At 42.6% G+C, this 13,028-nt stretch overlaps 1 protein-coding gene across 5 annotated transcripts in view; it reads left to right on the top strand.

Moving 5' to 3' along the window:
• Positions 271 to 13,028, top strand: part of HECTD4 (HECT domain E3 ubiquitin protein ligase 4) — a 167,455-nt gene continuing 154,697 nt past the window's right edge. For all 5 annotated transcript variants that reach the window (XM_018061149.1, XM_018061154.1, XM_018061152.1 and 2 more), the window contains exon 1: positions 271 to 632. In XM_018061149.1, coding sequence (XP_017916638.1) covers positions 456 to 632 — 177 coding nt within the window. In that variant the 5' untranslated portion in view covers positions 271 to 455. The remainder of the gene's footprint in view (positions 633 to 13,028) is intronic.

Below are 13,028 nucleotides of genomic sequence, written 5' to 3'. Positions count from 1 at the left end.
CTGGAAGTGTAAAGGACGTGGGAGGTCACTCTGAGGGCAGGATGCAGAAAAAGGCTAGGCAGAGATCCAGCCAACCTGGCCGTCCCCGGGCCTTCGGTAGGTGGGCGGGGCCAGATGAGTGGGCGGGGCCGGTATTGTCCGCTCCGCGGGGCATGCCGGGAGCCCCGCCCCCAACATGGCGCCTCACTGACAGTTGGCTGCCTAGCGGCAGAGGCGGATCCTGTTCCTCAGGGCGGCGGCAGCGGCGGTGGCGGCGGGGCCGGGGTCTCCGGGGCCAGGGGTGGGAGGATGGCAGCTCGGACCTCCTAGGGCGGAGCTGCACGGGCGAGGCGGCGAGTGGGGCGCTGCAGGCGGGCGCGGCGGCTGCTGCCATGGACTGGTGAACTCGGCGGCTCCTGCTCGCATCTCGCCGAGCCGAGCGGCTGCTCCTCACAGCCAACCCCTCAGCTGGGGCCATGGGCTCGTCGGCGGCCGCGGCGGCTGCGGCGGCTGCGGCCGCGGACTCGGCGCAGTGGCTCTCGGTGAAGGAGGAGACCATCTTCCTGCACGACGGGCTGATCCGGGTCACCGACCTGGCCGAGCTGCCCAGCGAGATCCTCGGGGCCCCGGAGGCCGCCGACACTGACCTAGAGGTGAGCGAGGCTGCCCCCTGGCCTCCGCCATCAGATTAGCCCACCCGGCCCGCACCCTGGGGTCGGGCCTTCTTTCTGCTTCACCCCGGACCCCGAGGGCCCCAGAAGGCTGCCCTGGCAGGTGTGTGTGTGGGTGGGCGCTGGGCAGGCAGGTGCGGGCCGCGCCGCTGGTCTGCAGACCACCCGGGGCCTCAGGCCCGCCGGGGATTTCATTTGTGGTTTCATTTTGAACCTTCCGACTCCCAGCATTTTATTAGACCATCACCCGGCCTGGCCTTCACGCCCCAGAGGAGCCGCCGCCGCCTCCCGGGCCCTATCACCCCTCCCCCACGGGCCCCTGGGACGCACTTCCAGGGCACACCCAGGCTGCTTAGCTTTGGGGTCTTTTTAATTTTAATGCTTTACATCTCCCGCCGTGTTGTTATACCCCAGTGCTGTTTGTGTGTGTGTGTGTGTGTGTGTGCGCGCGTGTGTGTGTGTTGTTTATTTTTCTCGGGAGAAGGTAGTGGCAGCTGCCAGTCGGTGATGGGCATTCCAGCAACTACTGTGTGTCGTGCCGGGGATTGGCACGGGGCCTTTGTCAGGGACGCAAGCTGGCTGTGTGGACAGCGAAGGGGGATGCTGCGGCGGTCCTCAATGCGCTCTCCGCAAGGGTCATGAACGTTTTAGGCCGAAAGGCCTTATCTATGATCTCGGGGGTCAAGGAGAAGCCCAGGCTTAGCAGCCGTGGCAGGTGCAAAAGCAAATCTCAGCAGTTGTGCCGCTGGGTTTGGGGGCAGAAGGAAACCAAATATGCTGGATGGATGGGAACTTTGCACCGACTTCACTTGGTTCCCGTGTTTGCCCCGGGGTGGGAGCTCTGGCAGGATCGGTTGATCCAGGCACTGCCCCCTCCCCACCTCCACTTTGCGGGATGACATTTTGACGTGTAGGAAGCATCCGGTGGCACGAAATTCTTATTGTCGCAAGGAGGACTCTCAGGGGTAGGGCGCAGAGAGGCTGGCCTGTCTGTTGGCTATAAACGGAATGCGAGGAATCTTTTTGTGTTTTGCGGTTTTGCAGGCACTTTGGCTTTCAACACAACGAACATTTATAGAAACGGATTAAACCCCATTACTGTGTGTTTCTGGAAAGGGCAGTGACGGGATCCCGTTGGCCGAGACATTTGGATGTGTCTGAGATGGGAATACCGACCTCTGTATTTTTGTGTCTGGATTCGAGGTTGAGGTTGCAGCATTTCCACTGTGAACTCCTAATGACTTATTTTACAGTCTAGCTACCAAAAAAAGGCATGTGCATATTGATAGGGAATTCCTAACATGGAATTAGAGGTTTATCATGTCTCATTTGGGCCTTTCCTATAAAAAGCAAGGTGTGTCTGAGTGTCTTATCTGCTTGAAAGCTCAAGGGGCATTATGCTATGATGGTGGAATCTTTGGATTTAATTGGCTCTCTTGTAGGTGAAATGTGGAAAGCTCTTTGTTTCTCAAGACTAAGTTCACAGATCCAAAATTTTTATATGTATGTAGTTTATTTATTTTTAGGATTAAAAAGTGTAGGCTCCATTAAAAATACGTGAAGTTGGCTTTCCTAAGATGTTCACTGTATAAATGTACTGAGTATTTGCCAGGTATTTCCACAGAAGAACGATTTTAAAAGAAGGAACCTCTCTGGCCTGGAAGTTTTTTTTTAAACTCTTAAACATTTTTTTGTTGTCTGACCTCTCAGAAACCAATATGTATATGAGTGATAAACACTTCTGACTATAGTCAGAACTTTTTTCATTTCTTTCCATGTGTGATACAGGCAACATAGTATCAGAAGAAGCAGCTAAGAATGTTTTGTTAGATTTGTGTTTTGTGTGGGTGTATTCACATTTATTTATTTAATAATAATGTTGATTAAGTATGTCATATGTGTCAAGCATTTATTAAATTCTCAAAGGGATCTTGGTTTTTTTTAAAAAAGGATCCTGGTAGCTAAATATTGTTACCTGTTTTAACAGTTGTAAATATTGTATCTGTGTACAGATGAGGCAAATAAAGTGCAGAGCAGGTATGCAATTTACTCAGGATCACATAACTGGAAAAGAGAGCCTGACATTAACTCAGCTCTATTTGGTCTCAAACATACCTGCTACTAATCATGTATGTATGATGCTCATGTTTGTAATTACTTTAAATTCAATAACTGGTTAAAGATAGGGTAATAAACAGATATCTTTATTTCCTTTCTAGTGACTTATTCTTTTTATTTTTGAGGAAGATTAGAGGTTCATTAACTTTTTAAAAACTAGTTTTTGGAGACTTCTCTGGCAGTCAGTGGCCAGAGGTCTGCACTCCTAATGTAGGGAACCCAGGTTCAGTCCTTGGTCAGAGAACTAGCTCCCACATGCCTCAACCAAGACATGGAGCAGCTAGGTAAATACAAAACAAAACACCCAACTTTTGAAATGCTGCCACCCCTATGTAGTATATTCTTCCAGGTCACACCTTTTAGTGGACACCTGGGTAAAAATGACCGATTTTTACAGGGTTTATAGTTATATAGAATCTTTCAGTTTTGGATTAGAAAGATGAGATTCAAGCTGAGTTAAGTGATTTATGATTGGCAACTTTCATAAGACTGCGCTAGCTGTAACAAAGTCTCAGAATTTTAGGAGGAACCTTAGAGATATTTGTTTCTCTCATTTTATTATTAAAAAAAATTTTTTTAAACCAATCTCATTTTTAAAACTTATTTTTAATTGAAGGATAATTGCTTTACAGAATTTTGTTGTTTTCTGTCAAACACCAATCTCATTTTAAAAAAATGCTATTTAATTTGGACATACCATGTGACTTGTGGGATCCTAGTTCTCTGACCAGGGATTGAACCGAGGCCCCTCAGCAGTGAGAGCACAGGCAGGGAATTTCCTTCTCCTCATTTTAGAGAGAAGTTATCTGAGATAAGGAAAGGTTTTGGCTGGGAGCAAGCTAGTCCCTGATGCCGGGAAAGATTGAGGGCAGAAGGAAAGGAGGGTGTCAGAGGATGAGATGGCTGGATAGCATCACGAATGCAATGGACATGCACTTGGGCAAACTTTGGGAGATGGTGAGGGACAGGGAGGTCTGGCGTGCTGCAGTCCAGGGGGTTGCAAAGATTCGGATACTACTGGGCGACTGAACAACAACAACAACAACATAGCTAGTTATGACAAGGCAAATGACTAGACCCTGGCTTTCCTGTCTTTAAATTCCAGTGTTCTTTTCATCTGTAAGTGTAGCTTAAAGTTAAATGTCAATCTGAAAAAAGAACCCATCCTGAAAAGTAGATCAGCATTAACTTAGCATTTTAATTTAAGCAGTAGCAGGCTATTTAATTAAAAAAAATTTTCTTCCCTGTGAATTCTAAACAGAAGGGTATTTTTGTTGTTGGTTTGTTTATTTTTCAGTAAATAGTGTTTAATCAACAAATTCATTCAAGTGTTTGTGGAATTCAGAGGTAAGCTGAGCCTACTGTTGTGAAGTGAGCATAGCAGGGGGCAGATAAAATCCTTGTTCTTAAAAAAGCTTTTATTTTAGTGGGGGATATAGACAATAACAAATATTGTTAAACGTAAGACGTGTATACATTATGTCAAATGATAAGTGCTATGGAGAAAAGTGTAGCTGGGTAAGAGGGATGGAGGGTGATGGGGATAATGGGGATGGGGGAGGGCTCTATTTCACATGCAGTGGGCAAGAGATGAAAGGCTGGGATGGCATTTGAGACCTGAAAGAAGTGGCAGTGTCAGTTTAGTTCAGTTGTTCAGTCGTGTCCGGCTCTTTGCAGCCCCATGGACTGCAGCACGGCAAGCTTCCTTCTCCATCAACTCCCGGAGCTTGCTCAAACTCGTGTCCATCGAGTCGGTGATTCCATCCAATCATCTCATCCTCGGTCATCCCCTTCTCCTCCTGCCTTCAATCTTTCCCCACATCAGGGTCTTTGCTAAGAAGTCAGTTCTTCACATCAGGTGGCCAAAGTTTTGGAGCTTCAGCTTCAGCATCAGTCCTTCCAGTGAATATTCAGAGTTGATTTCCTTTAGGATTGACTGGTTTGTTCTTGCTGTCCAAGGGACTCTCAGGAGTCTTCCCCAACACCACAGTTCAAAAGTATCAATTCTTCAGAGCTTAGGTTTCTTTATGGTCCAACTCTCAACATCCATTCATGACTACTGGAAAAACCATAGCTTTGACCAGATGGACCTTTGACAGCAAAGTAATGTCTCTGCTTTTTAATATGCTGTCTAGGTTGGTCATAGATTTTCTTCCAAGGAGCAAGTGTCTTTTAATTTCATGGCTGCAGTCACCATCTGCAGTGATTTTGGTGCCCAAGATAATAAAGTCTGTCACAGTTTCCATTGTTTCCCTACTATTTGCCATGAAGTGAGGGGACCAGATGCCATGATCTTCATTTTTTTAATGTTGAGTTTTAAGCCAGCTTTTTCACTGTCCTCTTTCACTTTCATCAAGAGGCTCTTTAGTTCCTCTTCCCTTTCTGCCATAAGGATGGTATCATCTGCATATCTGAGGTTATTGATATTTCTCCCGGCAGTCTTGATTCCAGCTTGTGCTTCATCCAGCCCAGCATTTCATATGATGTACTTTGCATATAAGTCAAATAAACAGGGTGACAATACACGGTCTTGGTGTACTCCTTTCCCAATTCGAAACCAGTCTGTTCCATGTCTGGTTCTAACTGTTGCTTCTTGACCTGCATACAAATTTCTGAGGAGGCCAGTAAGGTGGTCTGATATTCCCATCTCTTGAAGAATTTTCCAGTTTGTTGTGATCCACACAGTCAAAGGCTTTGGCGTAGTGAGAGTGTACCGTATAGCTAATAGAGGAAGTGCATCCCAGACAGAGAACAGCGAGAGCCAAGTCCCTGAGAGGGAAGCAGCCTTAGCATCCTTAGTGTGGATCTCTGAGCCCAGGAAGCAGCGGGGGAGAGGAGAGTGAATGATTGGATGGAGGTGGGAGCCGCAGATCAAGTAGGGCCTGGTAGATAGGAACTCTGAATCTACTCTGAGTGAATTAAAGATGCAGAGTGAAGCTCTTTCTTGGCCTCTGAAATAGCTGCTGTTTAGTCACTAAGTCCTGTTCAACTCTTTGGGGACCCCGTGGACTGTAGCCTGCCAGGCTTGTCTGTCTGTGGGATTTCCCAGCAAGAATACTGGCCTGGGGTGCCATTCCCTCCTCCAGGGGATCTTCCCAACCCAGGGGTCAAATTCACGTGTCCTGCACTGGCAGGTGAATTCTTTACCACGGAGCCACCAGGGAAGCCCCTGAAAATAGCCATCTGTATTTCATTTTATGTTGTTGGCAAAAAGTGAAAGCATGCAGGAAGTTATTTTTAAGTGTTGAAATAAATATAAATTTAAGAGAAATAAAAAAGCAATAGCTCAAAAATGACAACTCAAATATTATTGAACTCAAAATATTTTGCATTACATTTCATAGTACATTAGTCCTTCTAAACAAAACGGAATTTTCAAGTAAAAAGCATCAGTTCTGATTCATTTCGACCCCGTGGACTATAGCCTACCAGGCTCCTCCGTTCATGGAATTCTCCAGGCAAGGGTACTGGAGGGGGTTGCCTTTTCCTTCTCCAGGGGATCTTCCCAACCCAGGGATTGAACCCGGGTCTCAGTTTCTTTGTGGGAGTTGCAAAAGATTTCAGCCTCCTGTCACATTTTACTTTACAAACTCCAAGTGAGGACAAGCAGCATACATATGGGTATTGGAAGAGATAATAACTGACTTGCTCAAGGTAGCCAAGGTATTTTTTACTCTGTAGTTTAATTTTGAACCCAAGCATTTTGCTTAGTGTTTCTCATTTTTCATTGTGTTTGTTTATTAGGACCCCTTTCTTCATTGCCGCCCCCCTCCCAACCCCCAACACCATTCAAAGACTTCAACATGTATGTTCAGGGCAGCTTTATTTGTGATTGCCAAAAACTGGAAATAATAAAAACATCCATTAACAAGTGAATAGGTAAACAGATGTGGTACACCCATATAATGGAATACTACTCAGCAATAAAAATGAATGAGCTGTTGATACTGACAACATGGATTTATGCTGAGTGGAAGAACCCAGTCTTACAAGAGTGCACACTGTAAGATGTATATGACATTCTAGGAAATGTGAACTAATCTGTAGTTACAGAAAGCAGATCAGTGGCTGCCTGGGGATGGAGACAGGCAGGAAGAGTTGGGAGAAAGGATTACAAAGGTCCATGAGGAAATTTTTGGGCTGATAGTAATGTTCCCTATTTTGATTGTGATGATTTCATGTTGTATGTGTACATATGTCAAAACTCTTCAAATTGTACACTTCAAATTTGTGTAGTTTATTGCATGCCAGTTATACTTCAATAAAACAAAACCCATGGAAGCCCAGAATACTTTATTGATATTATTTAGGAAGTGAAAACAGAGAAGGCAATGGCACCCCACTCCAGTACTCTTGCCTAGAAAATCCCATGGACGGAGAAGCCTGGTAAGCTGCAGTCCATTGGCCACGACTGAGCAACTTCACTTTCCCTTTTCACTTTCATGCATTGGAGAAGGAGGAAATGGCAACCCACTCCAGTGTTCTTGCCTGGAGAATCCCAGGGATGGGGGAGCCTAGTGGGCTGCTGTCTATGGGGTCGCACAGAGTCAGACACGACTGAAGCAACACAGCAGCAGCAGCAAGAAGTGAAAAAGACTAAATAGCTCTTTGATTTGGTTTTGTCCTGTCATATAAGGGAAGGAACATTTTGGGCTTGGAGGTGGTCACCTGAAATAGACAAGGCTTTGAATACTTATATTACACTCAAGTAAAATCTTTGAGATGATATTTAAATTCATAAATGTTGATCTATTCTCCTAGGAGGATACTACCACCTGTTTATCCTTTGGTCAGAAATCTTTGGAAAGTGTTTATGTACTTTTAGAGAAATTCAAATTCTAGATTTGGAAGAGTTAATGAGTAAATGAATAAACTACCTTTGTTCACCAAGAGAATTAATTATCAGGTATTTAGTGAACACTGGAATAAGAGTCACTGAATTTTGGTACAGTTCTTTCAGTTCAGCAAATGTCTCAGAAGTTCTCAGGTGAAAGAATATAAAAAGGAATGTTTATACGTGTATAACTCAGTCACTTTGTGGTGCAGCAGAAATTAGTACAACATTGTAAATCAGCTATACTTGAATAAAAAAAAAAAAAAATTCTCAGGCCTGGCTGGCTAGCTACAAAGTTAGGATGAAGTACCTGAAGACCTTGGGAGGTAGTATTGCCTAGAGGTTAAAATCAGATTCAGAGAGTCAGACTAGGATTGAAATTCCAGCTCTGCACTCTTACTAGCTGCGTGACCTTGGGCAAGTTCAGTTACCTTTGCTCATCCCTGATTTCTTCCACTCTGTCATCATTGTCACCACCTCTGCCACCAGGAGGACGACAGTGTCAGCATATTGCAGGCCAGGCTCTGTGCTAAGCACTTCCCACCCACTATCTCATTTAATCCTCACTGAGACTTTATGAGGTAGGTATTATTGTTATTTATTTTACGAATAAGGAAGCCATGGCACAGAAATGAAGTCACTTGAGGAAGCTCATACAGTTACTAGTAATGCTGAGGCTGAAATAGATCTGTCTGATTCCAGCCCAGGGTCGAGGCTTGAAAAGCATTGTTAGACTTCCTAGTCATCTGTACTAGGGAGATAATAATAGGGCTAATGTAAGGATTAAATAAGGATGGATGTGAATATGTACTTACAGAGTATACATTCTCTTTGGAAGGTGCTATGCTGCTTAAGTTATTTTATGTATATTAAATTAACTGCCTATTGTATATGAAAGTAAAACTATCCCATTACCATTTTTTTTTCTGGTAGTGAATAGTGGGTATAGTGCTTTTTTGGTGTGTTTATGATCCCTTTGGAATATTCTTTCTTCCCAGTTTGTTTGGAATCTGGCTGGCAGATGAGATAATAGTCTTCATTCAGGTTTCCTCCAATTGTATGCCCAGGCTTTTGCTAAATAAATCAGTTCTGATTATTATCTGTCTTCTTGACTTCCATATTGGCTATCACAAAATACCACCAGGGCTGCTGGGTGAATTGTCATGCACCTGTTCTTTCCTAAGTCTGGTAAGGTGCCTGTGGTGATCACTATAAAGGGACTGTCAGTTCCTGCATATACCCCATGCTGTCTCTCCCCTTTGCCCCTCTTTCTGGATTGTTTTTACAATGGTGGTGGTGGGGTGAACACAAGGAGGGTAGTCTGCTTTGCAAGATGTTTAGTCAGTGGTTGTAGACAAATGTAAATAACAGCAGGTGATCAACTATGGGACGAATGCATAATTACTTCGAAAGGAGAGAAACCTGCAGAAATTGTATAACTATTACTTTGATCCTGCATTTTTAACATTTTTATGTGTTCATTATATTTTTAAAAATGAGCACATGAATACATTCTTATAAAAAATGCAGGGGAAACTGAAGTTCCTTTTGACTACCATCACTAATCCTGTCTTCGTCTACTCCCCAGCTCAGTTAAGACAATGATAATTTTTTAATATACTTTTCAAGACCATTGTTGAATGTGTATGTTTGTGTGTGTGTGTATACATGACACTTTTTATTATTTTTCTCTTTTGCATGAAAGATTTGATGCTAGACATATCTTTGTATAACTCACTTCTTAAAAAAAAAACAACTCAATGTTTTGGTTTTCTGTGTCTCCATATATATAGATCTACCACATTTTTTTAAGTGCTGCACAAGACTCCAGAAATACCATAGTTTTTTTAGCAGTTCCTCTGTTGACGGGTGTGTTAGTTTCCTGTTGCTATGCTAACACGTTATTACAAACTTAGTGGCTTAAAACAACACAAACTTACCTATTACGTTTCTGGAGATCAGAAGTCCTAAACGAGTCACCTTGAGTTAAAGTCAGGTGTTGACAGATCTGCTTCCTTTTAGAGGTTCTAGGGGAGGATGCATTCCCTGGCCTTTTTCACGGTTTCTAGTGGGCACCAGTATTCCTTGGCTTGTGGCTTCTTCCTCGAAACTTGAAAGTACATCACCCTCGTCTCTGATCTGTCATCCTACCTTCTGCTCTGACTGACTCCTTCCCTTTTACAAGGTCCCTTGTGATTACATTTGGAGCCCACCCAGATAATCCAGAGTAATTTCCCCATCTCAGGGTCCTTGATTTAGTCCCATCTGCAAGGTGCCTTTTGCCCTCTAAGGTCATATTCACCAGTTTGAGGGATTAGGGTATGTCCATCTTGAGGGCGGTTCATTATTTGGCTTCCCACAATGAGTATTTTTTGTTTGTTTGAATTCAGTTTTTCTCTCTTTAAAACAGTCCTTCAGGGACTTCCCTGGTGGTCTAGTGGCTAAAACTCCACACTCCCAATTTAGGGGATCTGGGTTCGGTCCCTGGTCAGGGAACTAAATCCCATATGCTGATCCTGAGTGCCGTGACTGAGACATGGTACAGCCAAGTAAATATATAAACAAACATACGGAAATGATCCTTCAGCGGACATCCTTGTATGCCTGTTTGTGCACATGTAGGAGTATTTCTCTAGAGCAGTTTCTGAGAAGTAGAATTGCTGAGTCACAGGTGACCATTTTAAATTAGAATAGATACTACCAAGTTGCTCTCCAGAGTGGCTCTCCCCGTTCATGCACCCAAAGAACAGGGCTTCTGATAGGCCTCTTTTCCTCATACCCTCGTAGAACGAATGGATTTGCTTAAATTTATCATTTGCTTAAGCCAGTGGCTTTTGCTCCCAAAGACAGTCCAATAGATGTAACTGGGTACCTGCACATATGTGCCAAATCCTAGTCAGCCGAAAGAAGCCCGAGTTTTCTGTGAGGGTGCCTAGCTGTTATCACTTCACTTCAGAGAACTTCTCTGGTGGCTTGATTGCCTTCAGCTCCTGGCATGTACTCATGTTAGTCAGTAATCCAGTGAATACAGACTATGTCCATATATGGGCAGGCGAGAGCACCAGCTGTGTATTCTGGTGGTCTGGGGATGCTGCCAGAGGCCAGCAGAGGCAGGGAGCTGCCCACCCTGGGAGGAGATGCAGCGGCCCCCAGTGAGTGCAGAGTGCGTAGTAGCTGTTAGGCAGACTGTCTGGACTCAGATCATCTTAAATTTTTCTCTCGTACATGCCAATATAAGGAGTAATTCTCTTTTTTTAACCTGTATGGAAAATAATTGATAGTAAGTTCATTATATTTTTATGCTATCAAAACTTTTTTGATTATAAAGAATACATGGATATCATAGAAATTGGAGGGAGTTCTAAAGATATAAGAGAGAAAAGAATATCCTTTGATTGCTTAGAGGGAGTTCTAAAGGTATAAGAGAGGAAAGAAATAGCCTTTGATTGCACTATCCAGAAATAGCCATATTAACTCACTTTTTAGTAGTTTCTTCTTAAATTCACATTTATATATATTATTGTAAATCCAAAAAATTTTTGATGTTTGGAGTGTAATTTTCTTTTTTTGAGTGTTATCGACAAAATTTGGTAAATTGCTAATTTGTGGTAACTTAAAAGTATGTTTCAATCAACTATACTTCAATAAAAAATAAAATTAAAAAAGGAAAAGCAGCAACAACAACAAAGTGTGTTTCTGCAACCCATTGTTATTAGCAGTTATAATTGAAGGAGATTTTTATTTAATATAGTGCTATATGATTCCTCTCCCAGTAATGTTGAATATTTGTGTGGAGCTTTGAGTTTATGAAGTGCTAGTAAAGCACAGTTGTAGAATAATTAATTAATGTTCCATGATGGGACACTTTCAAGTGGACACACTTGAATCCCTGGTGTTTCTACTGAAACCTGCAGTTGACTGAATTATTAGGTCAGAGCACAGTGTGTAGCAATTTTAGATTAACAATAAAGAGATATGGTATTTGCAGGGTATTTTATGCAAATTGTAGGTTTAGCAACCCTAATAACTACAGATTCATGGTTCAAGTGGTGGTTTTATACCAACAAAATATCAATATGAACTTTCAACTTGTATTTGTAATGGACCTTTTCTGGGTTTTCTATATTTTCTTTGAGCTCTGTAGTTTGCATGACTGATTTCAAATGAACGAAGTCTAATATAAAAGGTATAGCTATTTATAGGACAGATTAGAAAATCTGGACCTCCTATCTTTAGATATATTTGCTTTTTTTACTTGTGAGATGAATCATTAAGAATGTTAAAGGAGAATCTGTGTCAGCATGTTTTTATCAAAACAATGGCCTCTAATAGAGTAATTACCTTTTTTAGTTCTTGATATGAATTCTTTCCTGATTATCCAGTGGTGGTGTGGCTGAAAGACAACTTTACTGGTTTATTTAATCTGAAAAGGAGCAAAATATGTGGTAGAAAGGTAAATATACATTTGGGGAACTTTGAAGGAAGTTTTTTTTCTCTTTTTTGATGAGCTTATAATAAAAGTTTGCTTTCCCTCAGGGGAAAGGGATTCTGAACAAGAGTAGAATTCGATGGGGGATGGGGGGAGTCCCATGAACTTGTATGGGGAAAATTATATCTTTATTTACTCATACCTTTAGCTAGAACTCAGCATTTCCTTCTTTTTTAAATTTAATTTTTAATTGGAGGATAATTGCTCTACAATGCTGTGTTGGTTTTTGCCGTACAACAACGTGAACCAGTTATAACTATATATGTACATATATATGTGTGTATATATATATATATATCGCCTTCCTCTGAAACCTCCCTCCCACCCACTTCCCCAGCATTTCCTTCGGTTATGAATGGAGTCAACAAACCCTAGTATTGGCAGTACCTGTGACCTTGAAACCGGTTGTTGTTTAGTCACTCAGTCGTGTCCAACTCTGTGACCCCGCCAGGCTCCTCTGTCCATGGAATTCTCCAGGCAAGAATACTGGAGTGGGTTGCCATTTCCTTCTCCAGGGGACCTTCCCAATCCAGGGATCGAACCTGAGTCTCCTGCACTGGCAGGCAGGTTCTTTACCACTGAGGCACCAAGGAAGTCCGTAGAAATCGTGAATATTTCCAGATCATATTGCTGTTACGGTTGCTGAACATATCTTGAAGTATTGTTTATGCTTGCCTCACCACCACTTGATCTTGAAGTATTGTTTATGCTTGCCTCACCACCACTTGGAAATTATGGCAAGTGTTAGATCTTGTTATTCCAATGTATGAACTAATAATGAAGTTTCTGATATCACAGGTTTGTTTCTTAAAGTATTTTGGTAACTGTATTTTAGTATACTGTAATTGGTTTTTTATAATTCCATGTGTTTTGTTTTATGCATTTAAAAATGTTACCTGAGAAGGGTTGTCGGCATCACCAAACATGTGAGGGTTAA

This window comes from Capra hircus, chromosome 17, assembly GCF_001704415.2.
Source record: "Capra hircus breed San Clemente chromosome 17, ASM170441v1, whole genome shotgun sequence".
In the NCBI taxonomy this organism is placed as follows: Eukaryota; Metazoa; Chordata; class Mammalia; order Artiodactyla; family Bovidae; genus Capra; species Capra hircus.
Note: the sequence above shows the minus strand (reverse complement) of the source record. Positions and strands in the feature narration are given on the sequence as shown.